General features: G+C 45.7%; 1 protein-coding gene and 1 pseudogene across 2 annotated transcripts; both read left to right on the top strand.

The window, feature by feature from the left end:
* The first annotated feature begins 5886 nt into the window (after positions 1-5886).
* On the top strand, positions 5887-10007 carry LOC125522515 (uncharacterized). The gene is made up of 2 exons (XM_048687568.2): positions 5887-6186; positions 8412-10007. The coding sequence occupies exons 1-2, from the start codon at positions 5887-5889 to the stop codon at positions 9837-9839; spliced, it is 1728 nt and encodes a 575-aa protein (XP_048543525.2). The 3' UTR covers positions 9840-10007.
* A 90-nt stretch (positions 10008-10097) lies between these two features.
* Positions 10098-15310, top strand: LOC125524445 (pentatricopeptide repeat-containing protein At2g34400 pseudogene; annotated as a pseudogene). Its single transcript, XR_015610023.1, has 5 exons — positions 10098-10170; positions 10814-11844; positions 11952-13506; positions 13582-14326; positions 14420-15310. The product of XR_015610023.1 is annotated as a pentatricopeptide repeat-containing protein At2g34400 pseudogene (transcript).
* Positions 15311-21821: the final 6511 nt, after the last annotated feature.

The following is a 21821-nucleotide window of genomic DNA, read 5'->3' as shown; positions in this document are numbered from 1 at the left end:
ACCTTGATCTCCATCGTAGCATAGTTGTCGTCTCGCCAAGCTTATGATTCTACGACTATCACTACCGCTTAGTAATAAAGTAAAGCATTACATCGCGATTGCATTGCATACAATAAAGCGACAACCATATGGCTCCTGCCAGTTGCCGATAACTCGGTTACAAAATATGATCATCTCATACAATAAAATTCAGCATCATGTCTTGACCATATCACATCACAACATGCCCTGCAAAAACAAGTTAGACGTCCTCTACTTTGTTGTTGCAAGTTTTACGTGGCTGCTACGGGCTTAAGCAAGAACCAATCTCACCTACGCATCAAAACCACAACGATAGTTTGTCAAATAGACTCCGTTTTAACCTTCGCAAGGACCGGGCATAGCCATACTTGGTTCAACTAAAGTTGGAGAGACAGTCGCCCGCAAGCCACCTATGTGCAAAGCACGTCGGGGGAACCGGTCTCACGTAAGCGTACGCGTAATGTTGGTCCGGGTCGTCTCGTCCAACAATGCCGCCGAACCAAAGTATGACATGCTGGTAGGCAGTATGACTTATATCGCCCACAACGCACTTGTGTTCTACTCGTGCATATAACATCAACATAAATAACCTAGGCTCGGATGCCACTGTTGGGTTTCGTAGTAATTTCAAAAAAATTCCTACGCACACGCAAGATCATGTGATGCATAGCAACGAGAGGGGAGAGTGTTGTCTACGTACCCACGCAGACCGACTGCGGAAGCGTTGACACGACGTAGAGGAAGTAGTCGTACGTCTTCACGATCCAACCGATCAAGCACCGAAACTACGGCACCTCCGAGTTCGAGCACACGTTCAGCTCGATGACGATCCCCGGACTCCGATCCAGCAAAGTGTCGGGGAAGAGTTCCGTCAGCACGACGGCGTGGTGACGATCATGATGTACTACAGCAGCAGGGCTTCGCCTAAACTCCGCTACAGTATTATCGAGGACTATGGTGGCTGGGGGCACCGCACACGGCTAAGGAATAGATCACGTGGATCAACTTGTGTTTCTTGATCTATCTTTGGTGCTAACCCTGCCCCTCTATTTATATCTTGAGCCCTAGGGTCGAAACTTGGAGTTAAAGCCTTCACAAAGTCGGTTTCACCCGATAGGCAAGAGTCCTTCTCGGACTCCAGGGCCAGACGCCAGGGATCCCGGCGTCTGGCCCCTGGACTCCGCAAAACTTCCTTTTGCGCTTTCCAAAAACCTTGTGGGCTTTCCCCTTTGGCCCAAATAAAGTGTTCTCGTACCCAAACATTTCGGGAAACATCCGGAACCCCTTTCGGTGATTTCCGGAACCCTTCCGGTGACCAAACACTATTATCATATATATCAAACTTTATCTCCGGACTATTCCGGAGTTCCTCGTCATGTCCGTGATCTCATCTCGGACTCCGAACAACATTCGGTACATCAAAATGCATAAAACTCATAACAACTATCATCGCAACTTTAAGCGTGCGGACCCTACGGGTTCGAGAACAATGTAGACATGACCGAGACACATCTTCGGTCAATAACCAATAGTGGGACCTGGATGCCCATATTGGCTCCTACATATTCAACGAAGATCTTTATCGGTCAGACCGCATAACAACATACGTTGTTCCCTTTGTCATCGGTATGTTACTTGCCCGAGATTCGATCGTCGGTATCCAATACCTAGTTCAATCTCGTTACCGGCAAGTCTCTTTACTCGTTCCGTAATACATCATCTCGCAACTAACATATTAGTTACAATGCTTGCAAGGCTTATGTGATGTGCATTACCGAGAGGGCCCAGAGATACCTCTCCGACAATCGGAGTGACAAATCCTAATCTCGAAATACGCCAACCCAACATCTATCTTTGGAGACACCTGTAATGCTCCTTTATAATCACCCAGTTATGTTGTGACGTTTGGTAGCACCCAAAGTGTTCCTCCGGCAAACGGGAGTTGCATAATCTCATAGTCATAGGAACATGTATAAGTCATGAAGAAAGCAATAGCAACATACTAAACGATCAGGTGCTAAGCTAATGGAATGGGTCATGTCAATCAGATCATTCAACTAATGATGTGATCTCGTTAATCAAATAACAACTCTTTTGTCCATGGTTAGGAAACATAACCATCTTTGATTAACGAGCTAGTCAAGTAGAGGCATACTAGTGACACTCTGTTTGTCTATGTATTCACACATGTATTATGTTTCCGATTAATACAATTCTAGCATGAATAATAAACATTTATCATGATATAAGGAAATAAATAATAACTTTATTATTGCCTCTAGGGCATATTTCCTTCAAAATATTGGCAAGGTTTGAAGGTCAAACTCGAAGAGGAATAGACATGGAAAATATTTCCCACGTGTGTTATGGGTGATTCCGAAAATGAAATATTTAATATAGCTCCATAAATATTAGGAGAATAATGTTATAAAGAGAAGTCACTCTTCCCTCAGTTTAAATGGATCGAAGATCCATACGGTTTATTTATTTGAGTTGCAAAGATTAAAGACATGATGGCATGATGACATGATGCAATGCACAAATGCAAAGATGAATGCAATAAACCAACAACTCACACGATGAAACCCGGAAACCCTGGAAGGCATCTGAAGCTCCGGTCTTGGGGCGTTACATCACCGCTCCTTTCTTGACCGTCGATCTGAAACTTGAAGAAATTTCATCGTTGCTTGTATTCATCCCGAATCAAATTCGTAGTTTTCTCACCACATGTATGACCACCAGAGCCCTGGCCCGTCTCCATGTCCCGTGCGTACCGCACGCCTCGCCGCTACTATCGCGTCGAGCCTCCACTGTCCCGGTCGAGTCTCAAGGGTCGTGAACCCACACCACTCAACCCCCACTGCAGAGTATCACCGATCATCACCGACCGATGGCGAGTTTCACGCTTCCATCAGACCACTGAGCTCCAGCCCGAATTACGTGTCCCTCGCTTTTTCCCCCGCTGAAATAGGCTTCGATTCTCTGGATCCTTACACCGTAGCCCCTCAATCCAGCTCCACCTTCAACATGACTCCATGGTAGATGATCAATCCACCCTCGTGCCCCGTCGTCTTCAAGCTCCGTGTGTACACCACCTTAAATCAACCACGCGCCATAGTCTTGTCGAAGCCACACAAGCCCTCGGGCCTATGCCACGTGTTTCCACGCCCCAGAAGTCGGTCACCATCAGCATCACGCTCCTATGTCATTGTCGCCGATCCCATCACCGTCTTCTGTACCAACCGACTTGCGTCGATCCGTCAGACTGTCTAGTCCGACCCAGCCGAACTTGTTCGACTGCAACGACATGCTCTAGGCTCCCAAATCGTCTTCCGCGAATTTCCATCCATCACATAATAATTCCATATTAACTAACATGACTTCCAGCAACACCTTCAAGTATCCATGTTGTGCCAATAAATCTTTCATCCGTGTCTGCCATAACCCAAGGTTTTCAGTTCCACGAACTTCTCCACCTCAAACCAGGTACCGTTGGTGCCATAGTTCTTTGTATGACTGACTGTGTGAAAAATACCCGAGCTGTCCCACTACGCGGAAGTACATGAGCAAACCCAGCGTGGTTGCCTCGACCAGAAAAAAAACTTGGCCTTCACGTGATCTACTCCCTTGGCTCAACTCCTCGATGCTAGCAATTGCCTTGTCAACCCCTCCTGCTAATTTCGATGGATCCATATGCCTTGATAGATGTCTTTCGCCAATTGATTTACCTGCCAATCTCTGTGTCATATATGGACTCGGTCCACTTTTGGTCCAAACAAATCTCACTACAGCATCAACGTTGTACGTGTTCCCGAGCAGCCTAGCTTGGCAGTCGCGCCTCCACGCGCTCGCGCTTCCAACGCGGGCTAGCATCGCTAGCACTCCACGCTCCAAGCCTGCCGCCCCAGCACGCACCTCGCACAGGGCTCGGCCAGCCACGCGCTCCTTCCAGGCGGCTTCCAAGCGCCGAGCCATCTGATCTGATTCTGACCGCAACTCGCCCAGACTGTTGTTTGCCTGACTTCTTCCGATCGATCTCAACCGCGCAACACATATTGTATTACGACAACTTCTGTGTAGACGATACCGATCTAGAAAATCAACCCTTCCTCTAAATCAACATGATCCGCAGCCTCCGAACAACCTTGCTCATGATACCACTTGTTAAAATAAATCCGAAGCATACCGTCGATCATTCAAGGACCAAGCAATCACACGAGCACGACACCAAGATTTGTTAGTGAGGTTCACCGATATGGCTACATCCCCGGGGCTTGACTACGGGCGCTCCTCCCCGTGACACAGTCACAATACCGCATCCGGTCGCTCTGGACACCGGCACATGCCGCCGGCTTCCCCTGCGTTCCGGTACTATTATGTTGGCATAGGTTACGTCGTGTGTCTAGCCCCACTATATATATGAGAGGCCTATGATACAAGTGTTCTATTAGGACACAACTCCATATCCTATGTAAAGACAATACAACTACAAGTCCAACTATAACCTACCTTGTACACAATATTCGACACAACTCTAACAATGCCGCGTCTAGAGATAAGACTGAGCGATCTATTCGGTGGTTCCACGGCGGTCGAGCAGGCGAGAGATCTCGCGCGAGTTACACATGGCGTCCACTGGGTCCCACACCACCGCCTAGGCCTACTGGTCCAGTAGTTTCTTTCTATCCTATACCCAACCACATGCGGACTCTCCTCGCCGCGTGGCTATTCATGGGAATTAGCAACTTGAATATACACAAGCCTTCTTTTCCTTCAAAATATTGTATTTTATGCACCGGTACTGAATGTTTTAACCACCAATGCCGAATAAAATAGTACCTAGGCACCGAATTAAAACGGGGTTGCTAGCAGATCATCGGTGAGAACAGACCAAGATAATTCATGAAGGGCAATGCATTGGGTATTATCGGATATTATTGCCCTTTTGAAATTGTAGTACGTACATGTTGAATGTCAAAATATTGAGTATAAACTATACTTCGCTTGCTCCTGAGAAGATAAAACCGACATAAAACAGATTATCATCCCGCAATAATTAAAGTCTAGACAATTGTGGACCTTGTTTTTCTTTTTTTTTCCTCTCTACTTCCGGATAGCGGCTAGCGCTTTTCATAGAGATATTATGGTGGTGTCAACTATAATTAAAATGGGATTGCAGGTTATGCATGATAATATATTTGTAGCGTCTTTGGAATGGACATACTCCCTCCGTTCGGAATTACTTGTCTCAAAAATGAATGTATCTAGAACTAAAATATGTCTAGATACATCCATTTCTGCGACAAGTAATTCCAAACGGAGAGAGTAGAACCTAGAACCAAGATGTTGATGGACATGGAACTCTCACTAAATTTAAATACACATCAATTCTTTCTACCGTTGCAACCACGGGCGCCTAGCTATTTGCTATCATTGTCTTTTGATCAATTCTCTCAAATACTACCTCCGTCCTGGATTAAAAAGTCCTTAAGCCATGAAACCAAGACACGGTGTAGCTTTTTACAGAACTTTTATCCCGTTGCATCGCACGGGCCATTTTCCTACTAATTATAATAATAAAACAAAGGAAGAAAAGCAAAAAAAATAAGTGGCACCTCGCCCCGCATATCGGCCGGCTAAAGGACGCGCATATAGGAGGTCTCCCTTAAGGACTGGATAAGAGCATTGCACATTCCCCTCAATACAAAAAAGGAGCATTGCATGTGCTGCCAATGCTTCAAAAAATGAAACTTTTTCGCTGGAGAAACTCTACAGGTCAAGTTTTTTTTTTTGAGGGGTCTCTACGAGTCAAGTAGGCACGCACTTGAGCACTCCGGCCAGCCCACCATATATAACGGTACATGCATGTATGTATGCAGAGCAGGAGGACTGATTCATTTCCCTCTTCAGTTCGTCTACTGGCCAGTTAAAAAATATAGTTGGATGAAGAGTTTCAATCCAGCAGCCGTCGAGGAAGAGAGGGCGGCGATGGTGCCGCCGCCTCCTGCAGCCCGGGAAGAGATCGTCGATGATCCGCCGGCGGAGCATCAGCCGTCGTCATCACCAGCAACGAAGCCGTGCTGGAAGACGACGACGAGCAGCCTTGTGTTTCTTGTGTTTCTTGCTTTGCTCGTCGGCACCAACTGGATCCACCACGAAGCTGTTGTAAGTGTAGTTCCTATTTTTTTTTCTTTGAGTACTGTGTACCTCCAACATACACACACACTGACACACATCAACTGCATGAATGCATGATTGTGTGTAGAGCCACACGAACTATTGAACCTTTCCAAAGGGCTTCGGCCATAAAGCCGGGTGATCGCCTCCTTTCGAAAATATAGGCCAGTACCCGCCTGTTCTAAGTACTTCTGATAATGAACTTATCCAATTAACAAGCCGAAATCCATGACAAGCCATCGATTAGCTAGCTATAAAAGTGCAATGATTAAATCAACTTCTATAGCTATGGGTACCGGTCTTAATTAGAACGAAGCGGTCGACCGTACTCCCTCAGTGTTATACTAAAACTGTAAATTAATTTGGATCGGAGGAAATACAAATTATATAGGTTGCATATACATTGATACATACTCCATCCGTTCCGTAATGTAGGGCACATAGATATTTTGAGAAGTCAAAGTTTATACATTTTGATCAAGTTTACGAAAAAACATATGCATCTAAAATATCAAATTCATTTTATTAGATACTTTCTCCGTCTTATAATATAAGATGTTTTTTTGATACGTCTTACATTATGGGACGGAAGGAGTACACCACAAGATATACTTTTCGCTATAAACTTGGTCAAAGTTTGTAAATTTAAAATTTTCAAAATATTTATATATATTACATTATGAAACGGAGGGAGTATATACTAGCACGAGTTCTCGATCCAGTAAGTGTAGCTTTCCCTCACCAGACAAGGATAAAAAGCTAGAAAAAGAGTACGTAGTAGTACTAGTATTTTGTATTAGCAACTGCCAGTATTTTACGTACTTAAGCCACCTTTGCGTAAATCTCTAGCATGCCTTAACCGTAATCAACCCTGTAACGGCCATCTTAAGTAAATAAACGCGTAGATTAGACTGGATTAGCTTAGTTAATCGAGCCTTCATCACGTTGGAAGTCGCATACACTTAAGTTAATTGCAGTCAATGCCTTTGGCCCCAACTTAAGATACGCACACATGCGCGTACAAGTCATGAATTAATCCTAAGTACGTTCCTTTTTCTTTTCTGGAAAGGGCTAATAATGCCATAAGTATCGCAAGTCTCATAAACACACACTTAGAGAAAAAGAAAATTGCAACAAATTTTTAGGGGTGTTGAAATCTTTTTTCTCCTACATCCACCGATGACGCGCTACGAGCAAAGCTCGATACCGTCTCTGGGTCTACATCTGGACGGAGAAAATTTGTATAAATATAGGAGCTTGTAGAAGCAATGGTAGGGAAGTAATCGCTGTAGTCCAGAAGAGATATGTATAACAAATCTCCGCCTTGAAGAAGAAGACACCGAAAAAAGCTTGTAGACAATTTAAGAGTGTGGTTAGGCCTCAGTCGACTAAAACTTAATCAAGTCACACCATCTCTAAGTCAAATGATATAATATGTAAGAAAAAAACTAAAAAGCAAAATTTACACGGGTCTCAATGTAAGATCTCATGAATATAGCATCGACCGAGACTTGATTAGGCTGGTCACAATGGGGAGGAACTTAGCAGTAACATCACACACTCACATACAACTTTGCTTATGTGGCACATATTTAATGAAGAGAGAGGTGCTTGTGGTAACTAGCTAAGTTACCGGAACATCACACACTCCAAGAAACAATGAGTCTATAACTTAATAAATACATCATTGCATGACACTACATAGATGTTTCTACCCATTATGGAGGTAGTAATATAGTCTAGGGAAGTGTGTAAGTTACTAGCTTATGTTCTTGCCCATTGTGAGCAGCCTTAAGTCTTAATTGACTGAAATTTGCATGGATCTCAGTGCAATAAAGTGTTGCTAAATCTCATTCGACTGAGACTTCATTAAGTTTTAGTCAACTCCATATTCATTAGATCATACATGCAAAATTCTCTGTTTCAACTTTTTGTTGTCTTTTTACATGTTATTATTTCACTTGATTGAGACTTGATTAAGTCTACCGAGATCTAACCACACTCTAATAGATATCAAAGAATGTCATTGTTTTTTAACCGAGAAGAATTATGCTCAAGCTTGTTAGTAGCATCGTGATTAGGCTTAACTTTTTTCGAGAAAACCTCCGTTTAAGAAGAATAAAAAAGATTAGGCTGAAATTCAGTGCGTATAAGATATTAACTCTTTTTTGCAACTTATAACTCTATAATATACCATTAACTTTCGTCTGCAGCAACAGTACTACTCGTTCCATCCGGTCATCGGCGGCGGCAGTTTCAGTCGGCATGGGCGTGCTCCTGGCCGCACCCGCTCATCGACGGCGTCCCTCGTACCCATACCCTTCAGCTGCGGCAACGACACGTCGTCCCCGTCACTCTGCCGCCGCCGCGCATCACCGCCAGCACCAGCACCATCACCATCACCATCCTCGTCATCACAGCAACAATACTCCCCGGGCGTGCCGCCACCTTGGTGCCCGGACTACTTCCGCCACATCCACACGGACATGGAGCCATGGCGAGCGACGGGGATCACGCGAGACGCGGTGGAGCGCGCCCGGCCCAATGCGGAGTTCCGGCTCGTGGTGGTCTCCGGGCGCGCCTACGTGGAGAAGTATCGCCGATCGTTTCAGACGCGGGATATCTTCACGCAGTGGGGCATCCTCCAGCTGCTCGCCCGCTACCCCGGCCGCGTGCCGGACGTCGACGTCATGTTCGGCACCGGCGACATTCCCGTGTTGCGCGCCGCCGACTACCCTGACCATTCCACCGCGCCGCCGCTCTTCCGCTACTGCAAGGACGGGACGGAGCTGGCCATCCTCTGGCCCGACTGGTCCTTCTGGGGCTGGCCTGAGGTCAACGTTCGGCCATGGGGGGCGCTAACGGAGGACTTTGTCCGAGAGAACGGGCGTCTGTCGTGGCCAGACAGGGAGCCCTACGCGTTCTGGAAGGGCAACCCCGACGTCTCGCCGGTGCGCCGCGACCTCTTCCGGTGCAACAACGACTCCGCCGCCGGCAAGGAATGGAACGTGCGGGCGTTCAAGCAGGACTGGAAAGCCGCCCACCGCAACGGCTTCAGGGACTCCGACCTGGCGAAGCAGTGCCGGTACAGGTACAAGATCTACGTGCAGGGACGGGCGTGGTCGGTGAGCGAGAAGTACATCCTCGCCTGCGACTCGCCGATGCTGGCCATCGACACGCCCTTCGAGGACTTCTTCACCCGGGGGCTCGTCGCCGGCAAGCACTACTGGCCCATCGACCCGGCGCGCAAGTGCGCCGCCATTAAGTTCGCCGTCGACTGGGGCAACGCCCACCCGGGGCAGGCGCGGCGTATGGGCGAAGAAGGCAGCGGGTTCGCGAGGGAGGAGATGAGCATGGACTACGTATACGAGTACATGCTCCACGCGCTGACGCAGTACAGTGCGCTGCTCCGGTACAAGCCCACCGTGCCCGAGAAAGCCGTGGAGGTCTGCGTCGAGTCCATGGCCTGCCCCAGACGTGGCCGCGAGAGGGAGTTCATGATGGAGTCCAGGGAGAGGTACGTGGCCGGGCGCGAGCTGTGCACGCTGCCGCCGCCGTTCACTGCCGAGGAGGTAAGGGAAATGGCTGTCAGGGACGAGCAGGTGCGAAGCAAAATACTCCAGATGGAGGAGGGACACTAGACGGCATTCATCAATCTGATTACTTACTTCATTTAGCATGAATTGCCCCTCCCCTCTTTAACTCGTGCGTATTCCACAAGATTTAGCATGAATCGTCAAATAAAGATAAGGAACATCCAATCCAATAATGTAAAAGGAATTCAAGGACGCTCTTGATGTGAGGATTTATGAGGAGCATCCACTTGCTAAGATCGAGCAATTATCGTTGGGCAGTGATAGGCGTCGGTCGATCGGCCCCCAAATTTCGGCTGGTCGCTGATGAGGTTACCTACTATAGATAGGGTCAAGGATCTGTCATTTAGGGCCCATTTAGAGCCCCATACCATTGCTGGTAGGTCTTAGGACTACGCGAGCATTGGTATGCGGATAACAGAAGGTTCACTCGGACGCCTCGACAACACTCGAACATCCATTCTCCAGTCGACACGGCCACCATCATCCGGACAAGAGAGGTGAATGGACGACGTGGGAGTTGCAACGGTTGAGGGATCCTTAGTCAGTCTTAAAGTAGAGTCATAGTTACGAACATCAAGTGCCCCGGCGACGTGGGAGTAATGAAGGCTATGGTGCACTAATATAAGCTGCACTCCTTCTCCTAGGCTAGGGGCGGGCAATCTCTGTAACCATATCTTCAAAGAAAGCAAGCCTCAGGACACGAGACGTAGGGCTAATGAATTTGTAAAACTACTAGCAAGATGTCCATGTGTTGCACGGAACATCAAGATGCATTTATATGAGTAGTTTATCTTATGAGAGAATATGATGAATGAGGAAAGACCTTATTTGCAAATGTGGAGAGGGGTGTGGGTATTTTTTAGCAAAATTGCCATAGTTTTCTTCCTATCCGTCGGATATAAATCGGACGGCCTATATTGCATGTTGGGCAGGCACACCATCATTATTAGTTTTTTTTTATAAGAATAGAGATAGAGATGTTGCTATCAGCATCATTGTTTGATCGACGACCTTCATAGACAATTTTGATGTTGACACTTGCAAGGCAGACAGTATTGCAAATACCTCACAGCATGTTGCAGAATCAAGGGCCGTCCTGAAGTGGGCCGTGCATGTCTGGCTCGGAACAGCAGCGGCAGGAAGGAAGGAGCACCTCACCGGCGATGCCCAGCGCGCCACGCCGCCACCCGTCTCCTCCGCCGTCTCCAAGCTCCATTCGAGATGCCACTCCCTCTCCACCATGAAGCAGCTGCACGCCCACCTCCTCCACCACCACCTCCCCTTCCCGTACAACCACTTCCTCTCCAAGCTCCTCTCCATCTCCTCGCCCTCCTCCGCCACCACCGCCGCCGCCGCCGCCGCCGCCGCCGACTACGCCCTCCTCCTGCTCACCGCGCACCCGACCCCCACCGCCTTCTCCTTCAACGTCGCCCTCCGCTTCTTCGCCGCCTCCCGCCCACGCACGTCCCTCCAGCTCTCCCTCCGCATGCTCCGCTCCGCGCTCCGCCCAGACGCCTACACGCTCCCATTCCTCCTCCTCGCCGCTGCCCAGTGCCCCGCGCCCGCCTTCGCCGTCTCGGCACATGCGCTCCTGCAGAAGCTCGGGCTACAAAGCCACGACCACACCGTCCACTCCCTCATCACCATGTACTCCAACCTCGGCCGCCCCCACGCCGCCCGCAGGGTGTTCGACGGAATCCTCCGGCGGGACGTCGTGTCCTGGAACTCCATGATAAAGGCGTATCAGGCAGCGGGGATGAAGGACGACGCGTTGCGCATGTTCCATGCTATGGTCGCCGAGGGCGCGGTGGCGCCCAACGCGGTAACCGTGGCGGTCGTGCTCGCGGCGTGCAGGGACACCGGAGACCTGGCGCTTGGCAGGTGGTTGGAGGAGTGGGTGAGATCCGCGGGGATCGAGGTGGGTTCGCTCATCGGCTCGGCTCTCGTTGGGATGTACGAGAAGTGTGGAGAGATGGCGGAGGCGAGGAGAGTGTTTGATGGCATTGCTGACAAGGATAACGTCGCTTGGAATGCCTTGATCACTGGGCAAGTATAGATAGATCCACTTTGGTCCTCATTTTGAAATTATATTCTCTGATGAATGTGATCTTATCTGGCCTGCCTGATCATTTGTTTATGATTTGTATGATGACGCAGGTACGCACAGAATGGCATGTCAAAGGAAGCCATTTCCTTATTTCACAGCATGCGGCAAGCAGGGGCACGATAACCTTGGTAGGGGTGCTCTCGGCCTGTGCTGCAGTTGGAGCTCTGGAGCTAGGCACCGAACATGACAGCTATGCCTCACAAAGAGGCTTCTACAGCAATGTCTACGTTGGGACTGCTTTAGTGGATATATACTCAAAGTGTGGAGATTTTACCAGAGCCATACAACTGTTTGAGAAAATGCCATGCAAGAATGAAGCTTCATGGAACGCCTTGATTTGTGGTCTTGCCTTTAATGGGCGAGGCCATGAAGCTATTCGGCAGTTTGAACTGATGAGGAAGGAGGAAGGGCTGCGGCCGGACGATATCACTTTCATAGGAGTACTTTCTGCTTGTGTGCATGCAGGGTTGCTGAAAGACGGTCGGCGTTGGTTCAGTTCCTTGACATCTGAGTTCCAAATCGTTCCCAAGATCGAGCACAACTCCTGCATGGTTGATTTATTGGCACGTGCCGGACATTTAGAAGAAGCATGGGATTTCATTGAGAAGATCCCTGGTAAGGCGGATGCGGTGATGTTGGGGGCTTTGCTTGCCGCTTGTCGGAAATGCAAAAATGTTGAGGTCAGTGTCAAGGTCATCAACAGGATCATGCTGCTGGAGCCCTCAAACTCGTGGAACTATGTGGTTTCATCCAAGATATATGCAAGCTCAGATAGATTGGATGACTCTGCACGGATGAGAGGGCTGATGAGGGAGAGAGGTGTCAGCAAAATTCCAGGTTGCAGCTGGATTGAGGTTAGCGGCAGAGTTCTTGAATTCTATGCAGGGGATGAACCACAGCATGGCGCGGAGGATATGTATCAAATCCTCAACATGCTTGTTGATGAGATGAGACTGGAGGGATATGTTCCAAATCTTGATCTGGTTTAACACAAAACCAGATGTAGATCAATTTCAGTATTGCAGTCTTGTTGAAATTTGCTTTCTGGATTGGTATTCATGTCAAAGAGGCTGTGGTGCTTGAAAGAAAGGAGGAGGCTGTTGTTTTTTCTCAGAGGAGCAGAAACATCAGCTGAAATGCTGAACATAAATGTTAGATGGCCAAGATGGAACATTGCTCTGCATTCCTTCTCTATGACTGGATACCAGGGTCAAATTAGGTCTATTTTGAATCACCTACCAACAGAGCTCTTTGAATTATGGCAGCATGCTAATAATGTGCAAAGATTGGCTGATTGGGCTGTGTCAACAGACGATTTCAATTCACCAATGGACTCAATTGGTTTTGTGAGCTGTCAGAATATGCTAGATAACCGCGAATATGGAAAACCATAATCTCTAAAGAGTGTCATATAAATTGCATTGTATCATTTTCTGGCTGAGCATATTCAGGACTCTAATCTAAAAGAAAAATGAATTGGCACCCACCTAATGTTGGTGTTTTCGAAAAAATAGCATTCCAGGTGGAGTGGAGATGGGATCCAGAGGAGCTACGTTCGCTCCAAGTCAGCATTCATGTAGAATTTTTTTGGGGTGAATTCTTCAGGTAAGAATGGTGTTACTGTTTTTTTTTCTTTATTGTATGTGTAGATTGTCAACTTATCTTTTAAAGTTGTCGCAGAGGTCAGGAGCTGGACTATTCTTACTGCCAGTATCATCTTGAATCAGTGACTATGAACAATTAATTCTTCGAAGAATGGATCAAGACAGAACTCTTTCGATCAAATACCTCTAGGGACAAACGGAAGAATGAAGGTATAATTTTGTGGGTACATCCTACACTATATGTCCGTTTCCCACTCTAACAATACTGTACAAGTGTTTTGTATTGCAAAACAGACCAAACCATCTACCACTGAACTTATGTGTACCCTACACTATTTTGCTCGTTTCCAACCATGTGTGATTCTAGAAATCGAAAGAATTCCCAAGGCAACCTTCCGGTTCACAATCTTCGAGTTGCTGTTTCAGAGAAGACTTGTGCAATGCACAGCCTTCGGTACCGTGCGACATCAGCATCTTCTGTTCGCGCTATAGCCGGGTGCGGTATCGTGTCTCTGATTTGGTTGTAAGTTCTGGATTCTGTATGTTGGCCTGCTTTCACACAAAGGTTATATTCTGTTGTAATATTGGGTGAGTTTATGTCAGTCCTGTGTTTCTTCACTGAATAGATTCTTATACTGCCATTTATGCCTTGTTGGTCACTTGGGGACCAGAATGTGCTCGTGATCCTTTTTCCTTGGACAATCCGGTATGTGCTCATGTCGGTATGTGCACTCATCTCATGTATGTCGGAGAAGGAGGCCGTCGACAGTCGCAAGGGGATCCAATTCCAGGAGCTCTTCGGCCCCAATGTCACGTGCCAGGTACGGTAGCCAACCAAATCTTCCTCCTATCTGTCTGCAGGAGAATTCTTCTTGACTTCAATATAGTTCATTGTTGAAGCTTGTTCTGTCAAGGGTGCTTGTTTGTCGTCAGGTTTCCGAGTTCGAGTCGGCCAAGCTCAACTACATTTTCGACGCTTTCCTCTTCTTCAACAGGGACGACGACGACAAGGTGACCAGGAAAGACGTCACCCAGAGGACGAACGAGGAGTCTGCCGGGGAGAGGACGCCCACCCACATCACCACATAGCTATTTGATACATTTCCAACGTATTTATAATTTTTGATTACTTCATGCTATATTATCTACTGTTTTGGACCATATTGGACTTTATTTTTCACTTTTATATTATTTTTGGGACTAACCTATTAACCGGAGGCCAGCCCAGAATTGCTGTTTTTTTAACCTATTTCAGTGTTTCGGAGAAACAGAATATCAAACGGAGTCCAAACGGAATGAAATCTTCGGGAACGTGATTTTCTCATCAGATAAGACCCAGGAGACTTGGACCCTTCGTCAAGAAAGCCACGAGGCGGTCACGAGGGTGGAGGGCGCCCCCCTAGGGCGTGCCCCTGCCTCGTGGGCCCCTCGAAGCTCCACCGACGTACTCCTTCCTCCTATATATACCTACGTACTCCCAAACAATCGGGGACGGAACCAAAAACCTAATTCCACCGCCGCAACTTTTTGTATCCACGAGATCCCATCTTGGGGCCTGTTCGGAGCTCCGCCAGAAGGGGAATCGATCACGGAGGACTTTTACATCATCATCCAAGCCCCACCGATGAAGTGTGAGTAGTTTACTTCAGACCTACGGGTCCATAGTTAGTAGCTAGATGGCTTCTTCTTTTTTTTTTTGGATCTCAATACAATGTTCTCCCCCTCTCTCGTGGAGATCTATTCCGTGTAATCTTCTTTTTGCGGTGTGTTTATTGAGACCGATGAATTGTGGGTTTATGATCCAGTCTATCTATGAATAATATTTGAATCTTCTTTTAATTCTTTTATGTATGATTGGTTATCTTTGCAAGTCTCTTCGAATTATCAGTTTGGTTTGGCCTATTAGATTGGTTGTTCTTGCCATGGGAGAAGTGCTTAGCTTTGGGTTCAATCTTGCGGTGTCCTTTCCCGGTGACAGAAGGGGCAGCAAGGCACGTATTGTATTGTTGCCATCGAGGATAACAAGATGGGTTTTTTTATCATATTGCATGAAACTATCCCTCTACATCATGTCATATTGCTTAAGGCGTTACTCTGTTTTTAACTTAATACTCTAGATGCATGCTGGATAGCGGTCGATGAGTGGAGTAATAGTAGTAGATGCAGGCAGGAGTCGGTCTAACTGTCTCGGACGTGATGCCTATATACATGATCACACCTAAATATTCTCATAACTATGCTCAATTCTGTCAATTGCTCAACAGTAATTTGTTCACCCACCGTAGAATACTTATACTCTTGAGAGAAGCCACTAGTGAAACCTATGGCCCCCGGGTCTCTTTCTCATCATATTTGAAAGCACAAGTGCTCCCCAGGTGGTTTTGATAATTGATGACAACATATCTCTTGTTGGACTAACACTTCTATCTAGCATGTTTCAGATAAGTTCAACAATGGAGTGGCATGGACTAAAGGTTGTGGGAACTCCTTCAAGATGCTAAGGACAAGGGATTGGCTAAAGCTTCAAGCTCAAGACTCTTCATTTTATATTTTAGTGATCCAAGATCACATTGAGTCTTTAGGAAAAGCCAATACTATCAAGGAGGGATGAGGTGTTGCTTAATGAGCCTCTTGCTTCATGTGCTTAGTGATATGCTCCAAAACCCTCAGCTACTTTCCCACTTCCACATATGACCTAAACCCTAAGCCAAACTCGGTCCTACCGATTTTTCCTATCCGGCGCCACCGAGTTTCACTTGTCATAAGCCACTGCCAAACCCTAATCAGTTCGGTCCCACCGATGGGATCTCGGTCTCATCGAGATGGGCTTGCAAACTCTCTGTTACCCATTGCAATATTCTCGGTCCCACCGAGATATGCAATCGGTTCCACCGAGTTTGCTTGGCCAAATCTCAGTTTCACCTGTTACCCATATCGGTCCCACCGAGTTTGAGTAATCGGTCAAACCGAGTTTTGGATTTACCCTAACCCCAGCACATCGGTCCCACCGAGTTGATCCAGTCGGTCCCACCGAAATCACTAACGGTCACTAGGTTTTCATTTTCGGTCCGACCGAGTTTATTAATTCGGTCCCACCGAGATTGGAAAACTGTGTGTAACGGTTGGATTTTGTGTGGAGGCTATATATACCCCTCCACCTCCTTCTCATTCGATGAGAGAGCCATCAGAACACACACACCATTCCAACTCATATGTTCTGAGAGAGAACCACCTACTCATGTGTTGAGACCAAGATATTCCATTCCTACCATATGAATCTTGATCTCTAGCCTTCTCAAGTTACTTTCCACTCAAATCTTCTTTCCACCAAATCCAAATCCTATGAGAGAGAGTTGAGTGTTGGGGAGACTATCATTTGAAGCACAAGAGCAAGGAGTTCATTACCTACACACCATTTGTTACTTCTTGGAGAGTGATGTCTCCTAGATTGGCTAGGTGTCACTTGGGAGCCTCCGACAAGATTGTGGAGTTGAACCAAGGAGTTTGTAAGGGCAAGGAGATCGCCTACTTCGTGAAGATCTACCGCTAGTGAGGCAAGTCCTGTGTGGGCGATGGCCATGGTGGGATAGACAAGGTTGCTTCTTCGTGGACCCTTTGTGGGTGGTTGCTTCTTCGTGGACCCTTCGTGGGTGGAGCCCTGTGTGGACTCGTGCAACCGTTACCCTTGGGTGGAGCCCTGTGTGGACTCGCGCAACCGTTACCCTTCGTGGGTTGAAGTCTCCATCAACGTGGATGTAGGATAGCAACCACCTATCCGAACCACGGGAAAAACATCTGTGTCTCCAATTGCGTTTGATTTCTCCAAACCCTTCCCATTACATTCTTGCAAGTTGCATGCTTTACATTCCGCTGCTCATATACTCTTTGCATGCTTGCTTGATATGTATCGTGTGTGTTGAAATTGTGCCTAAACTCCACTTAAACCGAAAAAGCTTAAAAATTGCAACTTTAGCACTAAGTGTCTAATCACCCCCCTCTAGACACATCTACTTCTAGATCCTACAAGTGGTATCAGAGCCAGGTTTCCATTGCTTTGGTTTAATCACCATTGGAGGAAGATGGATGTGTCTACTCTAGGGAGTCTTAGACATAGAGTGCCTATTCTTGATGGAAAGTACTTTCATGAATGGAAAAATGAGATGCTTGTAATTTTCAATCAATATCATTTGAACAAGTACATTGCTAGCCCTTGTGCACCCCATATTGATCCCTTGCATCCTACCCTAGATGAAGATATTGACATGATTCGCAATCTTAGAACTATTGAGCTCATCATTAGAGGATTGCCCAAAAATTTGATTGCTAGTTTGCCTACTCAAAATTGCGCCTATACTATATGGAAATTTCTTGAGGAACGGTTTCCCAATCATTCCTTGAAAACTTTAGATGAAATTCTCCATAAATCTATTGCCTTGAGTAAGATGAACTCTAGTGATCCTAGTTTTGGTAAATGTCTTCTTGAACTTGCCAATCTTAAGCATGCTAAAGGAGATGTTGGAATCATTAATGATATCATACTCAAAGCTATAAGAATTCATAAAAGTGACCACTTTGATGATCATTTATCTGATGAATTACCCTCTCTAGGAAATGATGAATCACAAGATCATGATGAACATGAATATTACAATGAGGATGATAGTGACTTCGATCTTGATGATGCAATGAGACATTTTGGTCTTATGGCAAATCTTCGGGGATATGAATCAGGAGGAAAGGAATGGGTTCTTGATAGTGGATGTACTGATCATATGACCGGAGATGAAGAGATGTTTCGTGAGCTTGCTGAAAATAATGGCCCTCGAAAATATGTCACCTTTGGTGATAATTCAAAGGGTAAAGTGATTGGCCTTGGTAAGGTGGCCATCTCACATGATAGTTCCATTCAAAATGTCATGCTCGTTGAATCTCTTGGCTACAACTTACTTTCAGTATCTAGACTTGCTGATTTCAGTTTGAATGTCCTATTTACTGAGGTAGATTGTCAAGTATTTCGTCGAGACAATCATAAAATGGTCTTTACGGGTATGCGTAGAGGTGATCTTTACATTGTCGATTTCTCTAAAAAGGCACAACTTAAAACTTGCTTTGTTGCTAAATCCTCAAAAGGTTGGTTGTGGCATAGACGACTAGGTCACGTTGGCATGAGAAACCTTGACAAGCTTATTAAAGGAAATCATATCCTCGGAGTTAACGATGTCATATTTGATAAGGATAGACTTTGCAGTGCTTGTCAAGCAGGTAAACAGGTTGGAGGAAGACATCCCGTGAAGAACATCATGACCACAAGGAGGCCACTCGAGCTACTTCACATGGATCTTTTTGGTCCCAACGCCTACAAGAGTCTCGATGGAAATTCTTTTGGTCTAGTTATAGTTGATGACTTTTCAAGATTTACGTGGGTGTTCTTTCTTAATGATAAGTTGCAGGTCCAGAAGATCTTCAGAAACTTCGCTAGGAAAGCCCAAAATCAGTTTGATGTGAAGATCAAGAAGGTTCGGAGTGACAACGGAACGGAATTCAAGAACGCAAATGTGGACACCTTTCTTGACGAAGAAGGGATTTCACACGAGTTCTCGGCTACGTACACACCTCAACAAAATGGAGTTGTTGAGAGGAAGAACCGGACGCTCATCGAAATGGCAAGAACGATGCTTGATGAATACAAGACGCCAAAGCACTTTTGGTCAGAAGCGGTTGAGACAGCTTGTCAAGCAACAAATCGCTTATATCTTCACAAGCTACTCGGCAAGACAGCATATGAGATCCTCACCGGCAACAAGCCTCAAGTTGGATACTTTCGAGTATTCGGCTCAAAGTGCTACATTCTTGATAAGCATCGTCGTTCAAAGTTTGCTCCTAAATCTCATGAAGGTTTTCTACCTGGTTATGGCTCAAACTCTCACACTTACCGTGTCTACAACAATTTCACCCGAAAGGTTGAAGAGATGGTAGATGTGAAGTTTGATGAATCTAATGGCTCGCAAGTAGAGAAATTGCCAATTGATGTAGGAGACAAAGACCCTTCAGAAGCAATTCAAGACTTTTCCATTGGCAAAATTCGTCCAACGGAGGTGAAGGAGAGTACTTCATCCGTCCAAGTGGAAGCTTCTACTTCACGACAAGGTGAACCAAGAATCGACACGGAGGCATCCACAAGTGGGACACATCAAGATGAAGAAAACGAGGAAATACGTCAAGACGAACATCAACAACCTCCTTCTCCACCACGACAAGAGAATGACGACGTCAACAATGAAGAAGGCCAAGAAGAAGAATAAGATGAAGAAGATGTTCAACGAAGACCCAAGCAAAAGCTCTCACGAGTTCGAGCAAGAATTGCCAAAGATCATCCCGTCGAGCAAATCCTCAATGATATACAAACCGGGAGAATCACTCGCTCAAAAACTCGTTTAGCTAACTTTTGTGAAAACTATTCATTCATCTCTAGCATTGAACCAATGAAGGTGAAGAAGCATTGGAAGATCTGGATTGGATAAATGCTATGCATGAAGAGCTACATAATTTTGAGAGAAACCAAGTTTGGACATTGGTTGAGAAGCCCGACAACAACCACAACATCATTGGTACCAAATGGGTGTTTCGCAACAAGCAAGATGAAGATGGACAAGTGGTTCGCAACAAAGCACGTCTCGTCGCCCAAGGGTACACACAAGTCGAAGGTATGGACTATGGTGAGACGTATGCTCCCGTTGCTAGACTTGAGTCCATTCGCATCTTACTTGCCTATGCTAATCACCATAATATCACCTTGTACCAAATGGACATTAAAAGTGCTTTTCTAAATGGTGAAATAGAGGAGGAAGTTTATGTCAAACAACCTCCCGGCTTTATCAATCCCAAGAAACCAAATCATGTTTACAAACTTCACAAAGCTCTTTATGGTCTTAAACAAGCTCCTAGAGCATGGTATAAATGCTTGACCAAGTTCCTTACTACAAGTGGTTTTGAAATTGGTAAAATTGATTCTACTCTTTTTACTAAAAGGGTTAATGGAGAACTATTTGTATGCCAAATTTATGTTGATGATATCATATTTGGTTCAACTAACCCTCTCTTTAGTGAAAAGTTTGGAAAGCTAATGTCAGAGAAGTTTGAGATGTTTATGATGAGTGAACTCAAATTCTTTCTCGGGTTGCAAATCAAGCAAACTAAGGAAGGTACATTTGTCTCTCAAACAAAGTACACCAAGGACTTATTCAAGAAGTTCAATATGCAAGAATGCAAAGGTATGTCTACACCCATGCCTACTAGTGGACATAATGATTTAACCAAAGATGGTGAACCGGTTGATCAAAAGGTTTATCGCTCTATGATTGGTTCATTGTTATACTTATGTGCTTCACGTCCCGATATTATGCTAAGTGTATGCATGTGTGCACGATATCAAGCTGCTCCTAAAGATTGTCATCTTAAGGCTATGAAAAGGATAGTGAGATATTTAATCCATACACCAAATTTTGGCATTTGTTATCCTAAGAGGTCTTCTTTTGATCTTGTTGGCTATTCCGACTCGGATTATGCCGGAGACAAGGTTTATAGAAAGTCCACTTCGGGTACTTGTCAATTTCTTGGTAGATCTCTTGTGTCTTGGTCTTCCAAGAAACAAAGCTCGGTATCCTTATCCACCGCCGAAGCTGAATACATTGCCGCTGGTTCATGTTGCGCTCAATTACTTTGGATGACTCAAACTCTTAAAGATTATGGGATTTATGTGAAACATGTTCCACTGCTTTGTGACAATGAAAGTGCTATCAAAATTGGTCATAATCCTGTACAACATTCTCGAACTAAGCATATTGAAGTTCGTCATCATTTCATTCGAGATCATGTTGCTAAGGGTGACATCAATCTTAAGCATGTTCGCACCGACAAGCAATTAGCGGATATATTTACTAAACCACTTGATGAGAAAGCGTTTTGCAGGTTGAGAGGAGAATTGAACATCATTGATGCTTCGAACTTGGAGTAGAAACTCCATTGGATACATGCAAGACATGAGCTTATGACTAATCCATGATATATCTCTCATGATAACTATCTTATGTCTTGGATACATTTGTACCTTGCATGTTGTCTAACCCATGTAGGTGCTTGGTTGAATCTAATTTCATGAGATTGCGACTCACTCATATCCTGAGCGATCTCTACATCACCAAGACTCTACACAATAGTGGTTGAAGACAAGGAAGCACAAAACCATACAAACATATCCTTTGACAAATTCTATGATTGAGCTTCATGATTGTCATTTTTGGATACACAAGTGCTCTT

The sequence above is a fragment of the Triticum urartu genome, chromosome 7A, assembly GCF_056163025.1.
Source record: "Triticum urartu cultivar PI428250 chromosome 7A, HENAU_Tu73, whole genome shotgun sequence".
Taxonomy (NCBI): Eukaryota; Viridiplantae; Streptophyta; class Magnoliopsida; order Poales; family Poaceae; genus Triticum; species Triticum urartu.
Note: the sequence above shows the minus strand (reverse complement) of the source record. Positions and strands in the feature narration are given on the sequence as shown.